Here is a 22,797-nt window from a genome sequence, read left to right as displayed (position 1 = left end):
TAGGGAGGCAATATATGGTCAACAGCTGAGACCGGCCTCTCCAATGTTCACCTACCTGGACTTCAAGCCCAGGCCTACCTGGCAAAGATACACCTGTTCCTGGGTTGGTGTTTCTGCTTCCTCCATTGCTGCTGCTGCTGCTGCTGCAGCACAGAGCGGCTAGACCTTCTGTACCTAGACTATCTGTCACGGGAGCTTTACTCTCAGAAAACTCATTCTCTAAGTGTTTAAGAAACCACTTACCATGTATGGGCTCTTGGCAGCTTTTCAGGGGTACCCCACTGTTCAACTGTAAATGACTGTGGTCCATTTGAACCTGTAAGGAAGAAGGGTTGCTCTGGTTTCACTCATTCTCTTATTTATTTATTTATTTATTTATTTATTTATTTATTTTTGAGAGAGAGAGAGAGAGAGTGTGTGGAATGGGGGGGGGGGGGCAGAGAGAGGGCTAACACAGAATCCAAAGCAGGCTCCAGGCTCTGAGCTGTCAGCACACAGCCTGATGCAGGGCTTGAACTCAAGAACCGTGAGATCATGACTTGAGCTGAAGTTGGACGCTTAACCAACTGAGCCACTCAGGCACCCCTAGTTTCATTTATTCTTTATAGAAATCCCTAGAATTTCACAACTCAGTTTTCCAATGCAGAACTTAAACATGCAGAGAACTAATCGAGTTTCTTTAAACTCGTAAGAAATGAAGGCTCTCCTATACTTGATGGCTTCATTGTCCAGATACGAGATAAAGATTCCCCTCCATCAGCTCGTCTATGGCCACGATGTCTCTCTGCCTCTAGGTAGTATATCTGGTGATATTTTTGCTGTTTTCTAGCTCTGTGTTTCCATATACCACCTCCTTCATAGGTACAAAGAGAAAATGAGTTATTTTCTTTCTTTTTTCAGTCCCACTAAAAAAAGCTTTATTTTTTTCTGATTATATAATCTCACTGCAAGAAAATTGAAGCAATAGAGAAAAATATAACGAAGGGTATAAAAATCACCTCAAATTCCACTATTAAATCTGAGTAAACATTAGATCATGAATCGTTTTGTGCATGTGCATACATGTGGAATTTTGTTTGCATGTGATCATGTTATCCATGCTACATTTTTGTTTTATCAAGGACCCTTTCAGAATTTTTTTTTCTTTGAAGTTTTCACTTAGCTCTTCCTTTCTCCAATTCTCAGCATCCTCCCACCACCCAGGTAATCAGTGTTAATAACCCATGTAAAACCTTCCATACTTTTCCCCATATCTTGTAATCTATCCAATTATGTGTGTGAGTGTAATTGCCAGAAGCAGTACTAAAAATATTGGCTATTCTCAATATTAGTTTTCTCAAAAAGTATTGCTTTATACACACCATACATCACAGTTATGTTCACAGTTAAAATGTCAGTACTTTAGTCATTGTTTTCCATAACACAGAATCATATATATTTCCCTGCCTCTTGATTCTCTCACCTTAACAATCCATTGCAAAAATTTCCTCTAAGTCAACTGATATACACCTTACACACTTTTAATTGGCTAGATGATAGTGCATTATAATATTAACATTTTGAAGCAACTGCTACTTCTTTCTGAAAGTGCATAAGAATTTGTGTTATATTCTAATCAACCACCTCTGGCTCCATGTGTGGGATATTTTCCCCAAATTCCAAACAATTCATGAAATCAGTGGATGGCTGTAGGCCTGGACTGCCTAAAAGAGGGATGTGGAGCTAGACATGGAAGCAGGTGTTTGTCCTGCCTTGATCTTTCCCTACTGTAATTGGCTAAAGTGTAAAAGAAGAGAAAGGAAGGGAAGTCACGGGAAATCACTGCAAAGACAAATGCAAAGATATCTAACTAGGCAAGGAAGGGGCGTACTGGTTAGGGCAGAGCCCCATTCTTCTCAGGGTGCGCAGTAGCTCTAGGTGGGGAAGTGGCACGTGCTTAACGGGTTCTGCAAACAAATATACGTGAAGCTTAAGGAGACCAGGTTTGCTGAGGAGGAGACCGACAGGGCTGGGGGTTAGTGATCCCATCAGACAGCAACAGCTTTCTCTTTGCATGAAAAATTCAGCTCAGTAACTACTGACGCAGCAGTTCTGACTTGTCATTCCCAGAACAATTCTAAACTTCATTGTTGCTCTGAGTGGGACTCTATCTGAGCTATACCTTCTCTGAAAGATATTCTTCTTAAAATCTTTAAGAGCAAGTAAATGTCATTCCAATAAACAGATATTCATTGATTTGAGAAAAGGTGATCTACATCAGAAACAGTAGGGTTTTTAAATGTTTATTTATTTTTGAGAGAGAGAGAGGAGAGTGGTGGGGGGAGGGGCAGAGAGAGTGGAGAGAAAGAATCCCAAGCAGGCTCTGCATTGTCAGCACAGACCCTGACATGGGGCTTGAACCCATGAACAGTGAGATCATGACCTGAGCTGAAATTGAAAGTTGGATGCTCAACCGACTCGGCCACCCAGGTGCCCCAGTAGTTATTTTTACAAAACACACCTCTAGTGCTATGAGATATATCAACTGGAAAACAGTTTGATGGATCTGCAGAATTTCACTTTATAGTAACTATTTTGAATATGAAAGATATGTGCAGTCTTGTCACCAGTCTTGCCATTTCCTACAAAGCTGAGGAATAGTAGTTTGATGAGATTCTCTACCCTCTAATCACTACCACATATACATGCACCACACACACACACACACACACACACACACACACACACACAGGCAGGCACAACACAACCACGCACATCACACAAGCCAATGCACATACACATGGATTCCATGATCAAATACATTTTGGAAACCCCTTTTTTTCATAGTAAAGATTCTGAACGAGTCCCAAAGAAATCTACTCAACTTTGTTTAGTCTAGTATTTCCCTCAAATGTATTTCCCTCTTTGTTTTTTTTGTACACTTACTAACATTCTGTGGGGCATTACATGTTGCCCTAAATTATCACCCTACAGACAATGCTTTTTATGTGATGGAACATACAGTGGGAATCAAATTTAAAATTCAAGGTTGGAGGGGCACCTGGGTAGCTCAGTCAGTTAAGTGTCCAACTTTTGGTTTTGGCTCAGGTCATGATTTGATGGTTTGTGAGTTCGAGCCTGCTTGGGATTCTCTTTCTCCCTCTCTCTCTTTCTGTCTCTCCCCCCCTTCAAATAAATAAATAAACTTTAAAAATATAAAATAAAACTCAAAAGTAGAAAGTAACTCGAGTCATTGTATGCTTTTTCCTTTGGTATCTGATTAGAAGGTGTTCGTATCTTCTGGTGTACTTCAGTGTGTCTGATTAAATCATCTAAGGATCTTAATTCTTTTTACTAAGCTAAATGTTTGTATAAATAATAGAAGCTTGACAACTAATCAGCAATGAAAAGGCAAATGGCATCACTCCATTTTTAAGTGATCTATGGAAAATCCTTACCATATAGTTCTGCAAACCCGTTCATAGGCACACGAGATGTGCCAGTGACAAACTGGAGTAATCGGATTCTTTTCTCTGAGTCCATCATTAGAACAGCCTGAATAAGATAAAAACAGCATTTAGGAATATCACTGGAACAAAAGTAACACAACTATCCTGAAGAATGCTGTCAGAATTTTTGGTATTCATGATCAGTTATTAAATGTACACCTTTCTGTTAGTTACATTTATGTTTATGGGTGACTATAAAGTTTCTAAAACTTCACTTCCAAGGCTACATGGTGCCTCTTTAGAATGAGATCACAGTCTTCTAATGAAGTGACAAAAAAATCTTCTTGGATGTGAGTCATGGCTTTTTAAAAATTACATTTACTGATATTATTGAGTTGCATACACATTTCTCTATTAGATGGAAAATCACATTTAAAGGAGCCATGCAGGAGTCCCAGAGAATACACTGTAGGTTATTACAAGTGCTCTCAAACAGTTTCTAAGTTAATAAGGAACTAAGCACTCATTGCAGCTGTTACTGCCATTTACTACATTCTGAACACTTACTTATCTATAAATACGTATGGAGGTTGGAACCACACCCAGAAGGTAGACGTATACAAAACAACATCATCGATGTTATCTATGTGTAATCCACTAGTATGGTTACACATGATTGAATCTATTGAAAAGTAATTTATGGAAACAGAAGCTTTCAATTACCTTCCAAAACCACTGTATCACTTGATGGTTCACACTGTAGCCATTTTTATACTTTGTGTGTTCTCTCCAGTCATTCACATCGACATCTCCCAATCCACACATAAGAAGCTACATAATAAGAAAAGTCAAACTGTAGACAAGAAAAATAATGAGTATAAAAATCCTGTTTTAAAGTAAGAATATTTCTTACCTCTAGTTCGTTTTCATCGAAAATTTTGATGAGATCCTGTGGTATTAGTTCAAAAAATCCCTAGTAGAAAGAATGTATTTAAAAAACTGGTTAGCAGAGTCGATCCTCATTCTTAAACTTCAGCTTCTGGGCTGTTACTGGAGAAATCCCACATCCACAGAGATCCCTATCGCTACCCACCCATGGCTTCTTAAGTTAACCAAGATTTCAATACTGGCAAGAAAATGTATGTGTCCACAGTCTGTTCTCTCTCACTGATTCCTCAAAACGGCTGTTGTGAAACGTCCCCACATTTCCCAAGTTGCTTCCTTCTCTTCCATCCCTTCTTTACAGCAGATAATTTTTATTTGAAAGAGAACATAGAAGTGCTTATGGAATTCCCTCAGCCTTCTGCATTCCCACGTACGAACCAGACCGAAATCCATTCTGGCCCCCTTCTCACTGCAGTGGAGATGGGTACTGCTTTCTCTCTGTGCTTTATTTGCTTCCCCAAGGGGCTCATTTCACTAAACCTCCTTCCCTTTATTATTTCACTCCTCATGCATTTACATTTATTTAAGCCTATCTACCTTAAAAACACAACAAAAAAGCAAACCCGTCTTTCTTCTCCTCACTGCCAAGTTATTAAACATTACTGAACCCACCCGCTCACCCTTGTCCCTGCCTCCACCCACTGCTATCTGACCTGCCCGCCACTGCTTCCCTGAAGCTGTGCTGGAAAGAGTCAAAGACAGCTCTGGGGCTAACTCTGATAAACACTTTCTAGTTCTGTATTTTATTTGACTTATCCACACTATGATATTGTCGAACACACCTCTGTTCTTGAAACTTTGCCTGCTGTTGGTGGTTTTTCTCTTGTGCCTCTGTCTGCATTTGCTAATTTCCTTCCAAGTTTCCTTTCCTTTTTCTTAAAGCAATGTCTGGTCCAACTGAATTAGTCTCCAGGTCCAGGGTTATGACCCAGATATTGCTGTGTGTGTTTTTTTAAGTTTATTTATTTTGAGAGAGAGAGAGAGAGGGTGAGAGAGCGTGTAAACAGGAGAGGGGTATAGAGAAAGGAGAGAGAGAATCCCAAGAAGGCTTTGTGTTGACAGAGCTGGGGCTTGATCACGACCTGAGCTGAGATCAAGAGTCTGACGCTTAACTGACTGAGCTACCCAGGTGCTCCGAAGTCTCCTTTTCTACTGCTCATTCCTTCAATGTCGGTGTTCCCACATCTCCACGGTGGCCATCTACTTTCGCTGTTCTTACCATTCTTTCCAATTTCCTGCCTTACCTAGTCCACAGCTCCAGTGCACATAAACAGATGATTCCCAAATCCATGCTGCGCCCCAGATCTCCATCCTTTAAAGCACACTAAGCTGCAGTTGTCCCTTTGGAATGCCACTCAAATACACACACGGCTATCTTACCACAGCACCTTAGCTCCTGCCTTCCTTTTTCTCACCTGGATCCCCGTAGGACCTTCCCATCTGGCCCTGCTGCTAGTCTTACCCATCTCTAACTCACTACCCACCACTTCCAGAATGGTCTAAAATGTAAATTGAATCCTGCTGTTTTACTGGAGAACAGCCTTTAATGCCACCTTCCTTCCCCTCATTCGCCTTCCACAAAAACCCCAAATTCCATCTGTTTTCAGTTTAGCAAAGAGACCCCTCATAACCTGCTATTGCTCAGCTCTCCAGCTTAGTTCTACCTCCTGCATCACCTCAACAGTGTTTGAATTGCTGGCATTTTCTCTAACATGTGCACAGTCTGTCTTATTGCCAGACTACATGTGCCATTCGTTGTGTTTAGAACTGCATTGCCTTCTTCTGTGCGGCCGGCCAGGTCCTCTAGGCATTCCCTATCCCTTCCTGCACCTCCTCTTTCCCTTTTCCAGCTCTCCCTGTGCTTACCAAGCACTTCAGGCTTGCCTCTGTCCGCTTCACTCCAGATGCGCTGCCCCCTAAAGCAGGACCTATGTCTTTCTGCCTTGTGCAGCACCACACACATAGTGAGTGCTCGATACTGAATAAATTAAAAAAGTACTTGATGAATATGTAACAGAAGATTTTAAGTTAGTTTAAGAAATGAGTGCACTGACAATAGCCTAAATGTCCACCAATGGGGGAAGTTTAAATAACTTACGAATTTACATTATGAATAAAATGCAGCCCCAAGCACAAGGAAGGGTAGTTACGCATCTTGACATGTAAGGATCTCCAATAAATATTTGATAAGAGAAGAAAGCAAGTCACAAACCAACATGTATAGTGTGATCCCGTGTAGGAAAATAGGTGGCATATTCCACTATCCCTACAGCAGTCTTTTTTTTTTTTTTTTTTTTAATGTTTGAGAGAGAGAGAGAGTGCGAGCAGGGGAGGAGCAGAGAGAGAGAGAGGGAAAATCCAAAGCAGGCTCCATGCTGTCACTGCAGAGCCTGATGTGGGGCTCGAACTCAAAAACCATGAGATCCCGACCTGAGCTGAAGTCAGACGCTTAACTGACTGAGTCACCCAGGTGCCCCTCCCTACTCCCCACTCTTGACTCTTATTCACCTAAGATTGCTTAAGATGCAGCAGTCATGACTGGGAAAAGATGAGAAGTGGGGACTGACATGAAGGGGGACTGTCAATGTTAACTGTATGGACTTCTTGAATGACTGAGTTTTAACAGTGAACATCTGTTCATTTTAATATTTTTAATATAAAAATACAATGAAAAATTGTTTTTAAAAGCCAGTCATCTATTAATTCTTCCCAGACATGGTGGGCCCCAATACTTGAAACTCCTGAATTTTACTTTAGAATTACAGAAGAACAAGCGAAAGTAAATGAATACCTCTTTAAAAGCAGCCATTTGCTTCTGGATTCGGTTTACAAATCGCCACTGTATTACAAGACTAAAAAGAAACAAAACATTTCATTTTTTTCACATGAACCAAGGAAAAAATTTAAGGTATATTTATTCCAGCTGGAAACTAACTAACTAACTAACTAACTAACTAACTAAAGGCTAGGTAAGCCCAAGGCAAAAAAGTGATTATGAGTGGATAATATGGCATTGTAATAGAAAGAGAAAAAAGAACACTGAGACTCTGGTGATGAAGGAACAAAGAGAAAGAAGATACAAAAGGTCTTCCCACAAAGCACTACAAAGTTATTTCCAGTAAAGTATTTACTAAATATAATAAAATACTTGCTAACAAAATACTTACTAAATATATTCCTTTTTGTTCTTGTTGGTGACAACGATTTCTGATCCACCAATTTTCAACTCATGTTGATGTGTCTGAAATTAAGCATGATATCTTTATATGTTATTTTAGTGAAAAAAAAATAAAATATACAAATCATAGTTATACCAGAAACACAGTGTTTTAAATTAAATCCATTCACAAGCTAAGAAAACTTAAAATATTAGTTTTACTAAAATAAACATGGAATGAGTCAAATGTCAAAGAAAGCAGAAATTCTTGCTGAGACAGCTTTTGTTACTGGAAAATAAATTTAAAAACAGAGCACAGAAATGTGTTGAGAATATGAATTATTTAACTTCTAAACTTGAGTTATAACATGTTTCAAAATTTATGTTCCATTTTAATTAATCAAAATTTACAAACCTGTCCAAAAAGTTCTTCATCTATGACAAACCTGAGGTCCAGTTCTGTTGGATCATTTTCAAGAATCCATCTTAGTGAATTGTAATATTCACTATCCTAGATGAGGAAATTGCATATTTAAAATTTGTACATAACAAGAAAACCCATGAACCTGGAAACAAAGTATGCTGAGGATCTGAATACTTGGACAAAAGATGAAAAGTCAGTAGGACATCTTTTCCTATACATACGTGTTATACAAAGAATGCAGTAACTAGAGAGAGAGAGAGCATGAGCGGAGAGGGGCAGAGAGAGGGAGGGAGAGAGAATCCCAAGCAACCTCTGCACTGTCAGCATAGAGCCCAATGCAGGGCTCAAACTCACAAACCATGAGATCATGACCTGAGCCGAAATCGAGAGTCAGACGCTTAACCAACTGAGCCATCCAGGCGCCTCTGAGTGATGCCCAGTTTGAAAGTTTGAAAATCTATTTCTACGTAGCAGCAGCAGAGGTACAGATTTTATTATCGAGTTGAAGCGTCAAATAAAATGGTTTTCTGATGAATACTAACTTCCATGGATACCCAGGAGCACTTAGCACCTTTCTCATATGGCCAATTGAGAGTCTGTTTAAGAAGCTATGAGCAAGTTGTTATGTATACCCGGCCCAAGTTAAAGAAAAACCTCAAATTAAATACAGAACCTCAATTAGACAACCCAAATAACCAAAATCTTATGAGTCATAAGGAATTACACCATCCACCTTGATAAGGTATCCTAAGAAAGGAATCAAAAGTGTACTTGGTACCCAAGAAGAGATCTTGGAATCCGTGTGTACACACAGTATATGAGGCTATTCAGTACAGGTAGCAAGGCTATAGTCAGGCCTTTAATCCTTAGGTTTCCATTTCTTTATAGTGGCCTAACCACAAGGACTGCCATTTTGAAAACATACTCCATTTATCATAAAAGATCACAATTCAAATGTTGATGCAAGAAATACATAAACTTGTTGTATATAGCACATTGAAGTAATTAGGGAGAAGTTACTGATATTGTAACATTATTTGAAATGCATCAGAAAACAAAAAAAGATGGATTGATGGACACATGGGTGAACTGATGGACAGATGTGTAATAAAATAAGCCAAGTATGGAATCTTGGCGGTGGAGCACATATGTCCACTATAAAATTTTTAAAAAATATTTATTTTGAGAGAGAGAGAGAGAGAGAGAGAGAGAGAGCGAGCTTAAGTGGGGGAGGGGGAGAGAGAGGGGACAGAGGATATCAAGCAGGCTCTGAGCTGACAGCAGTGAGCCTGATGTGGGGCTCGAACTCAGGAAACATGAAATCATGACCTGAGCTGAAGTCAGATGCTCAACCAATTGAGCCACCCAGGTGGCCCTGTCCACTGTAAAATTTTTAAACTTTTATTATGTGTTAGAAAATTTTCATAACAGAATGTTGGGGAAAATATGTGTTTATAATTTAGAACACGATAATCTTAATTTCATCATTAAATTCTAACTTTAAAATAACCGGTTGCTTGTTAAATCATACTTTGTCCACATTATAAGTGAAAAAGACATACCACTGATTCCATATCATGAAGTGTTATTGGTTTGTGTAGCATCATCTTGTAAAATGGGCGAATGAAAAAACCTTTCAAAAAAATCAAATATATTGAAAAATGATTACCAAATGAAAGAAATAAGATCATTTCACTTAAAAAAAAAAGTTTTATGCTTAATACTAACCATCCAACAGTTTGCCATGATAAACTGCCATTCCCGCTACCCGGCCAATAAACTTGAAGTAAGAGAGGTGATCCTCATTACACAATCCAGAGTTTGGATTTATCTGCAGGGTATAATTATCCCTGTAAAGACAGCCACATTTAAATGCTCCTCTCCACACTTCATATAAAAATTTTAATATGACAAATAATTATAAATTAGCTCTCTCTTTTTGGAGTTGTTTACCTCTATTAGAACCACATTAGACCACTGGATTTAATGGTTTTAAAAATAGTCATTTCTGTCAAAGGGTGGAAACAACCCAAATGTTCATCAATAGAAGAATGGATACACAAAATGTGGTATTCCTCTCATGTAATGGGCCTCGAAAAGAAAGAAAATATGCTATGCTGTGGATGAAACTTAAAAACATTGTGCTGATGAAATAAGTCAGTTACAAAAGGAAAAATACTGTATGATTCCACTTAAATGAAGTACCTAGAGTAGTCAAATTCACAGAGACAGAGGCAGAATGGTGACTTCCAGGGAACAAGGGAATTAGTGTTTAATGGGTACAGTTTCAGTCTGGGATGATGAGAAAGTTCAGGAGATGGATGGTGGTGACAATTGCACAAACTTGTGAATGTGCTTAATGCTGCTAAACTGCACACTTAAAATGGTTAAAATGGTAAATCTCATGTTATGCATATTTTACCACAGTTTTTTACAGAGTTATTTCTGAAACAACATTAGTTATAGTCTCCCCTTTCTGGCACATTGTAACACACATTTCCTTGCATCATAGAACTCTTTGTTACTTTCATTTTTTTTTTTTTAATTATATTTTAAGGAGGGCGTGAGCAGGGGAGAGGAGGAGAGAGAGAAGCGAGCAGGGGAGGGGAGCAGAGAGAGAGGGAGAATCCCAAGCAGGCTCCACATACAGTGCAGAGCCTGATGCGGGGCTCTTCTATCCCATGACCCCAGGATTATGACCTGAGCTGAAATCAAGAGTTGGATGCTCAACTGACTGAGCCACCCAGGTGATTTTTTTTTTCTGTCATTGTGAATACAGTTATTGTGAAGATACTTACGTAGCAGAATATTCAAACAACCCATAATAAGGGTTAAACATTTCCTTTGAGATCAAGAAGAACCATTCTCTGGCCACTCCTCCATAATCTAATCCCTTTTCACCATCGAACTCAATCCACAGTCTAGCCTTGAGAAAATCTGCTCTCTTGACACCCATAATTCTCCGGTAAGAGTCCTCAAGGACAGTTGCACGGCGAAGTTTCATTTCAAATTTGTTTGGAATGTCATTCTGAAAACCCAGAGAAGAGAGACTTATGCTTGAAATCAATTCAACATGATGGCAAATTTATTTCTCATGGAAATAAAATCATTGTGTTCTACCTTGTGCCCAAGACCCTTTATTAGGGAACACATGACTAGGAATATTGCCTCATATTTCCTTTATGGTATAAAAGAATTCACACATTTTTCTCTAATTACCTAACAATATAGACTTTTGATTTTTATACTGGAAGAGGCAGTTACTGATAGTGGCAATAATGCTCACAATGAAGGCATTTCATGAGCAGTCGTTTCTATATTAAGTTCCAATACCATCCTGCGACCTACAGTCTAGCCAATGCCTGCTATTTGCTGCCTGCCCATTGGTTCAGGTTTTTTCCCAACCTCCACCTTTCTTCCTTGGAGCCTCTCCTGCCACACTCATTAATAGGCACTAACATTTACAGACTGTCCCAGGCATGGTTCCCAGCATTTTAATGGGTTAACTCATTTACTCCTCATAACAACACAATGAAGAAGCTATTAATATAATCTCCATTTTATGGATGAAGAAACTGAAGACAGAAGTTAAGAAAGTCTTAGCTCTCAAGGCTCTGCTGTCTCATTGATTTTTTTGTATGTCCTTTTCTTACGTGACAAATGTAGATAACTATGCTTTTAGGCAGATCTTACTGTAAATTTTATAAAAAGATATATGGATATTTCACTCTTGAGTGCTTTGTGAACAATGTTCAAGTGGAAACCCATAAGAGAAAATTTTGTCACTTCAAAAAAAGGCAAGAGAGTTTATTCTAATGGAAAAAAAAATCAATTTCACTCTTAAGATGTTTAGGGAAAATGGAAAGCCCTACAGAAACATAGTAATATAGGCAGTTTTTATAAGCAATATGAGCATAATATAGGCAGTTTCCTCTGCTGCTTACACATTTAAAAATAAAGGCAATATTGGAGAAAAACACTTTTAGACTAGACACTAGGCATCTGTGCAGCCTAGCATTTACTGAGGGCCTGCTCTTGGGCAGCCGCATGCTCTGGGCCAGACCTCATGCTATGTAGCTATGGTAATGGGGATGGGAGGTAAAAAGAATAAAAATGTGGTATAAGATATGGTTCCTTCCTCAAGGAGTTTATAATCCAAGGAGTATATAATTGTGTGTGAGAAACAAATGTAAATGTTACTAATCCTGAGACTTGCAAGAGTAAGAAAATTGGTAATAATAAAGATATAAGCCATGTTTGGTGGGACCTAAAAGACTGAGCTATATTAATTGCAAGGGAGGTGATCCAGGAGGCTTTAAGAGCAAGTCCTGACTAGAGGGAGAGGGAGAGGGAGGGAAGGCCTGAGGAGCAGCAGGCCAAGGGAAGAGCACACAGGGGAGTCTCATGTATTTAACAGCGAGAGGGAGCAGAAAGGAGGGAAGGGGTTGCAGTGAGAAGAGAAGGTGAAAAGTCACCTGGGGTCAGAGTGTAGGAAGCAGGGGTGCTGACTGGGAAAACTGCTGAGCAGGGGGTTGCAAGATCAGATTGTTCTCAGAGGCTGATGGGGCCGAGTAGAGGGTGGTTTTAAAAGGAGAGACAACGGGTGCCTGGGTGGCTCAGTGGGCTAAGCATTGGACTCTTGATTTCAGCTCAGGTCATGATCTCACAGTTTGTGAGTTCAAGGCCCACAGTGGGCTCTACACTGACAGAGTGGAACCTGCTTGGGATTCCTTCTCTCCACAGCCCTCTACCTCTCCCCCACTCCAGCTTCTGTGCTCTCTCTCAAAATAAACTTAAAAAAATTTTTTGGGGGGATAAAATAAAAGGAGAGACAAGATGCACACCAATCAGTTAAGGACCCTGAAACAGACCGTGTGAGAGAGGGATGGCAATGGAAGAGACAGAAGGCAGGAGGAGCAACTTCCCTGTTTGGGCTGAGCAGTGGACCAGGGTGTGGATTCTGGGGTCAGGGCCTGGTGTTCAAATCCCAGCTCCATTTCACATATCTTTTCTAGGATTAATTTCCTCATTTGTAAGTTGGGACAATAATAATAGTCATCCCATGGAGCTGTTTCAGAACTTAATGGGATAATGCATTTCATGTGCTTAGTTGGTATCTGGCACGTGGTGAGCTCAATAATGATTAGCCACCCTTGTTCCTAACTAACGAGATGGTAAGAGCAAAAGGTTAAAGACAACTCAGGGCTTTGTAGCGATAGTTTTAAAACATTTTTGTTTTGTGTTCTGCTCTTTTGCTGTAACGTGTCTGATACGAATTTTATTTTTTAAATCCTACTAGGGACTTTTTGATAAACTAAGGATGCAGGTTCTTAGACTCTTCCTCATGCTCTTGAGTCTCTCCTTCTGGAATAACTCCATGTTTGTTAACCTTTCTTTCATGTTTTTATCTCTTTATATGCCTTTGTTGCATTCTGGGTAACTTTCTCTCTTAATCACCAATATATGTAATTTTGATCAAGCACCCGGACTGTGGAGCTAGACCATTTGTCTGGCTTTGCCACTAATTACCATGAGACTTGATCACATTACCAAATCTCTCTGTGCCTCAGTTTAGTCACCTACAAAATGTGATAATAACAGTCCCTTCCTTATACAGTTAGTATAGATTTTACATGAATACATGTAAATTGCTAAGAAGAATGTCTGATATGCAGTGAGAGCCTAATAAGTATTACTGCTTTCATTGTGGTTTCTGTGTTCTGTGACCTGTTTATGAAGGCTTTGTTCCATATCTCCTGCTGCCTGGAAGACATCAACAGTTAGATACTGTAATATATTTGAAAGAGTTCAGAGTGGCAAGTGGAGAAGCTAGAGCTTCTTTTCTATCAGCACATTTTCATTAAGAGTGAAAATATTTACCAGACCAATAGATCAACAGTCTTAATATCCCAAAGAATTTTAAGAAGTAGAAGACAAATTTCCAGAGGAATTTTTACACAGTCAGTATTGAAGATGAGTTTAAAAAGTTGCTGATGTTTCAGGCTTTAATTAAGACACAAAATATTTTCACGAAACAACTATTATATTTCATTCTTTGTTAAGTTTTGGATGAAAAAATCTGTGGTAGCAGACCCACCATCTTGAATCTTTGGAAAAGCAGGCTTCCAGTTTAGAACACAAGAAAGTGTAACCCAATATAGCCACCTAGTGGCAGTATTCCTAAACTGCAGGGAAAGGGGAAAAGTATGAGCAAATTAGAAAGGCATTACAAAACGGTCATCACCAACAGAATTGAAATAGATGGGCAGATGATTTTAGTTCCAAATATTAAATTTGTAGTGATGGAAAAAAAGTATACTAAACACATCTGATAAGCAGAAGGAGACCAGCAACAAGAGCACTGTTTCAATCACAGTTGTATTTTCAAATTTTGAAGAGGTAGGTTATATTTGAAGTTGTAGGGAATGAATAACTGTCACTGGAAAACAACAGTCCAAGCAGAAAAGGAATCTAGAGAGCCCTCCTACACAATCAGAGACCAGGCTGGGGGATCATCTCCTGAACTGCTCTTGCTCAGATTGAATCCCAAGCTCCACAAACCCCACTAGGAAACCAGGTTAGAGCTCTTTAAGAGCAAACTTTAATACTATTGTTCTATATTATAAGATATCTTGAAAAATAAGGAAACAAAATAATTGTGGTCTCTAATGATATGTAACATTGAGTAGTCAAGAAAAAGCAAGCTTTCCACATAAGAAACTATTCAAAGTTGTTAAAATAGAGAATAAGTTCTCTATTTTTACCTTTAAAAGTGCATGTCCCACACTTTCAGTGTACAGAACAATCATTCCCAAGAACTCAATATAAATATAACTAACCTGCTTCTTCAACTTTCTTCGGAAGAACTCATACTTTCTTTTGTAATCCCTGGAGTAGGGCACTGCCTTGAGTTGAAAATTTTGGAAAAATAAAAAAGGTTTAGGTTGTTTTTATTCTGGAACAATTTTAAAAGTTCCCCTCTGGATATTTTATGAACATAAGTTAAAGGCATTAAAAGAGAATATTTGGAAAGAAAAAGTTTAATTTGCAGAAAAACAAATACAAAACTTTAAAAATTTTAATTTCTCTGTTTAAGATTAAATTGTATTCAGCAATTCCCACGGCTGTAATTTTCATCATGCAATATTCTTGAAATGCAAAAAGCCAGAAACAGGAAATTTCTTCCAAGTAGAGAAATATTAGAAATGAAAATTTCCATTTCTAAAGAGACCTTCAAAGTGATTTCTCCATTAAGGGAACAATTTGAAAAATGTACTTTTTCCTTGAACTCTGAGGAGTTGCCTTTTTTACCCATTATTTAAAAAGACTAAACATGGAGACTAAAGAGTAGTCTGAAAGAACAGGATATTCAATTTCACTTGTTTTTGTGAACTAGAAAATAATGAAGATCTCAAAACTAAAAATGGAATAAGTAGCTACATAAAAGAAGAAAATGACTCTCTTATCATTAAACTGACTGAAGAGCAGTATAAACATCATACACAATAATATTTATACTTGAATGTAAGTATTTTACATGCCAGTATTTACAGTAATTTCTACCAAAAAGTTCAAGACATGCCTTTGGAGTTGATAGGGTGCTGTCTACTTTCTCCCCTGGCACATTCTTGGCTCCTCTCCGATCTGCTGAGGATTGCCAACATTCTCTTTCAGGCAGTGGCAAGTACCAGCCTGAGGACAAGGGCCCACTGCCTTGGCATTTGACTACCTGGCTCACTAGTCTCCTAAGTGTATTGTAAGGGTAAGGACAATGAGTTTATACCTCTTTTCAAACCATTGAGACCTGGAGTGGGGGGTGGTGGGAGAGGACAGAATTGCAGACGTGCTTTCCTCTCAAAGTCTATAGGATCATGTCCTTGACCATTCACCCTTGAAAAGACAGGTGAGAGGACAATCCCATCAGAGCATACCCATACAAAGAGACTTACTGGTCCAGTTATTGCTACATTCTGCAACCGGGGATCTTCCCATTGTGTTCTTTTTATATCTGAAGAAGGTGAGAAAAAACATGTTGTTTATTATCTTGTGCAACATTAAATACTACAAAAAATAATGTAATAAAAAATCATATTGCACATACTGTGATTTATATAGAAGATTCTTCCATCTGTATGAGTTCTTTCTTCCCATCCTGGCTATAATGAAGAATGTATTTCAATTATTTTAGAAAAGGGTTTTAGATGTATGGGCAAAAAAAAAGCATTGGTTACACAGTTAATTTCCATATTCCATTCTTCATAGAAGGTATCAACACTTTAAAATAACATTACTTATAGTTGTGAAAGAACTACTGTATTCCAAACTACGAAATGCTGGAGACAGCCAAGTTAGACGGCTAGCAGTTCTACAAACTTACAGGTAAAGGCCCCAGATCATTGGAAGAATCAAGTGATGTCTTTCCTCTCAGATGAGCTGGAATTTTCAGTCTTGGATCTTCCTTTTTTTGTAGAGTAAATAAAGAAAACAACACACACACACAAATTTTAAAATCAAGGAAGTCAATCTGTTAATATGTTTTCTAATGCCAATTGATATTTAAGATATTCTCTTTTAAAAGTCTACTTTTATTTCATTTGCTGCATCTCTGAAATGATAGTTTAGCCTATCATTACAAAGCTGTAATCAAGACAGCATGGTATTGGCACAAAAACAGACACATAGACCAATGCAATAGAATAGAGACTCCAGAATTGGACCCACAAACGTTAAGGCCAACTAATCTTTGACAAAGCAGGAAAGAATATCCAACGGAAAAAGGACAGTCTCTTTAACAAATGGTGCTGGGAGAACTGGACAGCAACATGCAGAAGATTGAAACTAGACCACTTTCTTATACCATTCACAAAAATAAACTCAAGATGGATGAAGGACCTGAATGTGAAACAGGAAACCACAAAAACCCTAGAGGAGAAAGCAGGAAAAAACCTCTCTGACCTCAGCCACAGCAATTTTTTACTTGACACATCTCCAAAGGCAAGGGAATTAAAAGCAAAAATGAGCTTTTGGGACCTCATCAAGATAAAAAGCTTCTGCACTGCAAAGGAAACAATCAACAAAACAAAAGGCAACCAACGGAATAGGAAAAGATATTTGCAAATGACATATCAGACAAAGGGCTAGTATCCAAAATCTATAAAGAACTCACCAAACTCCACACCCAAAAAACAAATAATCCAGTGAAGAAATGGGCAGAAGACATGAATAGACACTTTTCTAAAGAAGACATCCAGATGGCCAACAGGCACATGAAAAGATGATCAACGTTGCTCCTTATCAGGGAAATACACATCAAAACCACACTGAGATATCACCTCATGCCAGTCAGAGTGGCTAAAATTAACAGCTCAGGAAAAACAGATGTTGGCGAGGATGTGGAGAAATGGCAATCCTCTTGCACTGTTGGTGGGAATGCAAACTGGTGCAGCCAATCTGGAAATCAGTGTGGAGGTTCCTCAAAAAAATTAAAAATAGATCTACCCTATGACCCAGCAATAGTACTGCTAGGAATTTACCCAAGGGATACAGGAGCACTGATGCATAGGGGCACTTGTACCCCAATGTTTATAGTAGCACTTTCAACAATAGCCAAATTATGGAAAGAGCCTAAATGTCCATCAACTGATGAATGGATAAAGAAGATGTGGTTTGTATATACAATGGAATACTACTTAGCAATGAGAAAGAATGAAATATGGCCTTTTGTAGCAACGTGGATGGAACAGGAGAGTATCACGCTAAGTGAAATAAGACAGGCAGAGAAAGACAGATACTACATGTTTTCACTCATATGTGGATCCTGAGAAACTCAACAGAAGACCAGGGGGGAGGAGAAGGGGTAAAAAAAAGTTACACAGAGGGAAAGAGGCAAACCATAAGAGACCCTTAAATACTGAGAACAATCTGAGGGTTGATGGGGGGTGGGGGAGAGGGGAAAGTGGGTGATGGGCATTGAGGAAGGCATCTTTTGGGATGAGCACTGGGTGTTGTATGGAAACCAATTCGACAATAAATTATATTAAAAAAAATTAAAAAGTAGAAAGAAAGAAAGAAAGAAAGAAAGAAAGAAAGAAAGAAAGAAAAAGAAAGAAAGAAAACCTATCATTCCCAGGCTACAATATTCATTTCTCAGATCTCAGAGTAGGATCAGTGTTAAAGCTTCACCTCCATCACAGAAACCATCCAGAGTACTTTGCCCTACTCTTTAGGGATTGTGTCACTACATAGGGCTCTTCTCTAAATAATAACTGCTGAATTAAAGAGGCATTAAACTAGACCACGTGTTATTTCTGAGGCCCTGAGCATGCTTTTTGGCACCTGTCAGTGTTAATTTATTAATATTTTTTTAAAGCTAGGAAGGTAAGCTCAAAAAGGTTATTAAAGTCAATTCAGGGGCGCCTGGGTGGCGCAGTCGGTTAAGCGTCCAACTTCAGCCAGGTCACGATCTCGCGGTCCGTGAGTTCGAGCCCCGCGTCAGGCTCTGGGCTGATGGCTCAGAGCCTGGAGCCAGTTTCCAATTCTGTGTCTCCCTTTCTCTCTGCCCCTCCCCTGTACATGCTCTGTCTCTCTCTGTCTCAAAAATAAATAAAAACGTTGAAAAAAAAATTTTTTTAAGGCAATTCAAATTGCTGAAAAAAGAACAAAATTCAATTTGTTTGGGTTAATTTATATACATTATTGTTTTAATATGATTTTATTACATAATTTATTAAAATATTTTAGTTTCATTAAGGTACTTGGGTCTTTTAAGTAAATTAACCAAAATCTAGTCATCTGTTCCTGATTTTCTGTAAGTTTCCTATTAGTGGTGAACCAACTGCAATAAAACTTTAAGGCTTATCTTCAAATAAAACTACTATTCTACCTAGCCTCCACAAGGTTTTCTGGGAATTAAATGAGATATGGGTTCAAAAGTACTTTGGAACTACAAAGCAACATATAAAGGTAAAGGATTACTACTAAATATCTTCCTAAGGTTTAGTGTCTAGTGAATTAAAAACAAAACAGGAAGTAAGTGTGTTTCCATGACAATCCCTAAAAATACTAAAAATGGGCATAATCTAGCGGTCCGTGAGTTCGAGCCCCGCGTCGGGCTCTGGGCTGATGGCTCAGAGCCTGGAGCCTCTTTCCGATTCTGTGTCTCCCTCTCTCTCTGCCCCTCCCCCGTTCATGCTCTGTCTCTCTCTGTCCCAAAAATAAATAAACGTTGAAAAAAATGGGCATAAATATATCTTGAGTAGAAATAATACTGTTAAGAATTCAGCATATCTTAAAATGAACAGTAGGAAATGTAGGTTATATTAATGTACCCTAAAGGTTATGGAGAACTGTACATAAGAGTTAAGACTGTTGTTCGAAATTCAAACCGGAGAGTATTAAAGTTACCCAGGTAGTGGTTTTCGTGTTGTGGTCGATAAAGAAAGGCCTCCCATTTGGTGCATGCCGGACTTCCCAGCCTTTAGGAAGGAATCCTTGCTCCATTTCAGCTGGCTGGGTCACCTGCTGTGCTGAATCACTCGGGAGGACCTGTGGTTGAGGGCGTGTGGCACCCTGGCCGGGCTGCAGCTGACCTGTCTCCACGGCGGCCTAGCACATTAATTAAGTCATGTTGTCATGTTTTCCAGAGAACACACAAATAGCTGTGGTTAAAAGGGAACAACCTGCAAACATAGATCTAAACACTACAGACTCACTTTTCTCCTAAAATGTTTTGTCAAACTTTGTTTTTAAAATAACTTTTATAATTTCTCAGCTAATTCTTGAGAGGTAAGATGGTGGTCACAGTCCAAGTCTGTACTGAGGAAGCTAGGTCAGAGGGATGTGACCCAACTGCAAGGGAAGCCACGGTGCCAGTTAGAGGAGGTTGTCTCCGCTTGCCCAAAAAATGCACAAAGTGGGGGATTCCCCATATGTAGAAGTGGCTTTGAATGCTGGGCACACAAAATGAATGGCAAATACCCACTGTAGAAATGGATAACGGAAAAGTAACATATTCATATAATGAAATATTAGGCAGTTGTTAAACACACGGGATCGATATGTAAAACAGCAGGGATAGGATTTTAAAATAATGTTGCACAAAAAAAAGATTTAGAGTTATGTAATAGGACATCTTGGCAAAATTTGAAACACAGGCACATAAGCACTACTTTGCACTGATTAGTTCTCTATGTAAGTGTGTGGAAGAGACTGGAAGAACTGTGTGAGGACAAGGCAAGAAGATGGAAGTCTGCAGCCCAGAGGTGGGCCCTCACCAGGACCCATCATGCTGCACTCTCAGCTCAGCCTCCCAGCCTCCCAGCCTCCAGAACTACGAGAAAGAAATTTCTGTTTGTTTAAGCCAAAATAAATAAATAAATAAATAAATAAATAAATAAATAAAGACTGGAAGAATACCCAACAGACTTAATATGGTGTTCCCTCTGGGTAGTGGGACCAAGTGTTTGGCTAAAATGAATTTAGTTTTTTATCTGTAAGATTTTATTTTAAGAATTAAAATGTCTAGAAACGGGGCACCTGGGTGGCGCAGTCGGTTAAGCGTCCGACTTCAGCCAGGTCACGATCTTGCGGTCCATGAGTTCGAGCCCCGCGTCAGGCTCTGGGCTGATGGCTCGGAGCCTGGAGCCTGTTTCCGATTCTGTGTCTCCCTCTCTCTCTGCCCCTCCCCCGTTCATGCTCTGTCTCTCTCTGTCCCAAAAATAAATAAACGTTGAAAAAAAATTAAAAAAAAAATGTCTAGAAACAAATATGGTAATTTGTTAATGCTGGTAAATTCTGGGTGTTAAGAAGATGGGTGTTTGCCTGATTATTCTCTGTACTTTTCAGTGTTAAAAAATTTCTCAGGAAGAGACATGGTGATAAGATAAAATAAACTTTAAAAAAAGATAAAATAAACTTTTTTCTAAACACTTGCAAGGAAATATCACCAAAGGCATTCACTGTTGCCAGGACAAAGTGTCATCGTCACAAATTTCTTGAACGGGTCCTAATCATCACTAAGATTATCTTTTAGCAAAATAATGATCTTTAAGCATTCAAATAACAAAATGACCCAATCAACAAAAATAATTTTGATCATCAATCTGTCCTTTTATTCCCAGTTGGACTTGTTTTACATGGTAACGAGTGGTAACCACGTATACTGGAGCTCTGTAGGAAATGGTAGCCAATGCCGGCAAACAATTAGAAGATGCTAGCAGCATCCAGTATATACTGCAAAGTGATGTAACAGCTTCCATAGGAATGTGATGGCTTAAATTATGTAAGAAGGCAAGTTAACAGATTGCAGGGTACCTGTGCAGTGGGCTTTGTCCAGGTAGTAGTTCTGGAATTGTGATCTACGTAATATGATCTTCCTCTTTCATCTTGTTTTTCTTCCCAACCTGGTGGTAATCCAGATGAAGTAGGCAAAAGCTAAAGTGAAGAAGAATAGGAAAACTGAATATTAATTAAAAAGCAATTCTTTTAAAAGGACCACATCCTTTTCTCACTATCTCTCTTTAAAATGAAGTGAGTTTTAAATTATATTTTAAGGTGTATGAAATGAAGTATACAACATTTTACTTAAAAAAAAAAAGAACAGACCACGATGATGAGAGTGATGCCAACATTAATAAACCATGACAGTAGTGATAACCACACACTAAATGCTTTAACACAGATCCTGTCATTTAACCTCCACACAAATCTCAATGAGATAATTGCTATTAGTAGCCCATTTTTATTTACAAGGAAATTGAAGCTTAGAAAATTGGGGTAATTTCCTAACAGATACATTGTTAATATGGAGCTGAGATCTGAACTAGGTAGTCTAACTATAGAATTTATCACCCATGTGTGCTGAGTCAAAATTACCCTGGCCTTCTTTCTGTAACGGCTGGGGAGTGGCTACTTACGAGTTTATTACTAATGAACAAAGAGATCTGATTATTTCCAGATTTACTTAAAATAGTCCAAATTTGGTCTTCCTTTTTGGATTCGTCAAGGTTTGGCCTGGTTTCCCAATGTGTCTTATACATAAAAACTACCATCATTGGTCTGTTCACCAGATACACTCTCCCCAGACACACGGGAGCTAGATATACGTTGCTCACAGTTATGATGAGCTGTTAAGTCTACAAAATAATGGAATTTAAAGTTGCCCAGTTTTACAAAGGTCCAATAGTGGTGGGTAGGTAAATGAAATGTATTAGATACATGTACACAATAGAATATCATGAACTACTGAGATATTCAACCACAGCATGTTTAAATCTCAGGAACATCATATTAAGTGAAGAGGCCAGACATCAAACTACAATACTGTATGATTCCACTTATATGAAATTTCTAGAAAAGGCAAAAGTGTAGCTACAGAAAGCAGAAGAGTGGTTACCTGGGCTGGGAGCGGGTGCTGGGACTGAGGGAACTTTTTGGGGTGATGAAGGGTTCTTAAACTTGATAGTGGTGATGTTCATACAACTGTAGAACTTTACTAAAATTCCTTCATTTGCACACTTAAAAGTGAGGGGATTTCAAAGGCAAGGGAATTAAAAGCAAAAATGAATTACTGGGACCTTATGAAGATAAAAAGCTTCTGCACAGCAAAGGAAACAACCAACAAAACTAAAAGGCAACCAACGGAATGGGAAAAGATATTCGCAAATGACATATCGGACAAAGGGCTAGTATCCAAAATCTATAAAGAGCTCACCAAACTCCACACCCGAAAAAACAAATAACCCAGTGAAGAAATGGGCAGAAAACATGAATAGACACTTCTCTAAAGAAGACATCCGGATGGCCAACAGGCACATGAAAAGATGTTCAGCGTCGCTCCTTATCAG

The 22,797-nt window shown here is 38.8% G+C and overlaps 1 protein-coding gene across 4 annotated transcripts in view; it reads right to left on the bottom strand.

Moving 5' to 3' along the window:
• Positions 1 to 22,797, bottom strand: part of NEDD4 (NEDD4 E3 ubiquitin protein ligase) — a 137,459-nt gene that overhangs the window by 2,392 nt on the left and 112,270 nt on the right. For all 4 annotated transcript variants that reach the window (XM_043555360.1, XM_043555361.1, XM_043555362.1 and 1 more), the window contains 16 exons: positions 21,266 to 21,385; positions 19,358 to 19,558; positions 16,332 to 16,412; positions 16,056 to 16,110; positions 15,904 to 15,962; positions 14,794 to 14,859; positions 10,753 to 10,982; positions 9,683 to 9,804; positions 9,517 to 9,587; positions 7,946 to 8,041; positions 7,541 to 7,614; positions 7,165 to 7,225; positions 4,342 to 4,401; positions 4,152 to 4,259; positions 3,438 to 3,534; positions 244 to 316 (listed from right to left, as the gene is read on the bottom strand). In XM_043555360.1, the coding sequence (XP_043411295.1) occupies positions 244 to 316; positions 3,438 to 3,534; positions 4,152 to 4,259; positions 4,342 to 4,401; positions 7,165 to 7,225; positions 7,541 to 7,614; positions 7,946 to 8,041; positions 9,517 to 9,587; positions 9,683 to 9,804; positions 10,753 to 10,982; positions 14,794 to 14,859; positions 15,904 to 15,962; positions 16,056 to 16,110; positions 16,332 to 16,412; positions 19,358 to 19,558; positions 21,266 to 21,385 (1,574 nt within the window). The remainder of the gene's footprint in view (positions 1 to 243; positions 317 to 3,437; positions 3,535 to 4,151; positions 4,260 to 4,341; positions 4,402 to 7,164; positions 7,226 to 7,540; positions 7,615 to 7,945; positions 8,042 to 9,516; positions 9,588 to 9,682; positions 9,805 to 10,752; positions 10,983 to 14,793; positions 14,860 to 15,903; positions 15,963 to 16,055; positions 16,111 to 16,331; positions 16,413 to 19,357; positions 19,559 to 21,265; positions 21,386 to 22,797) is intronic.

The sequence above is a fragment of the Prionailurus bengalensis genome, chromosome B3 (assembly GCF_016509475.1).
Source record: "Prionailurus bengalensis isolate Pbe53 chromosome B3, Fcat_Pben_1.1_paternal_pri, whole genome shotgun sequence".
Taxonomy (NCBI): domain Eukaryota; kingdom Metazoa; phylum Chordata; class Mammalia; order Carnivora; family Felidae; genus Prionailurus; species Prionailurus bengalensis.
Note: the sequence above shows the minus strand (reverse complement) of the source record. Positions and strands in the feature narration are given on the sequence as shown.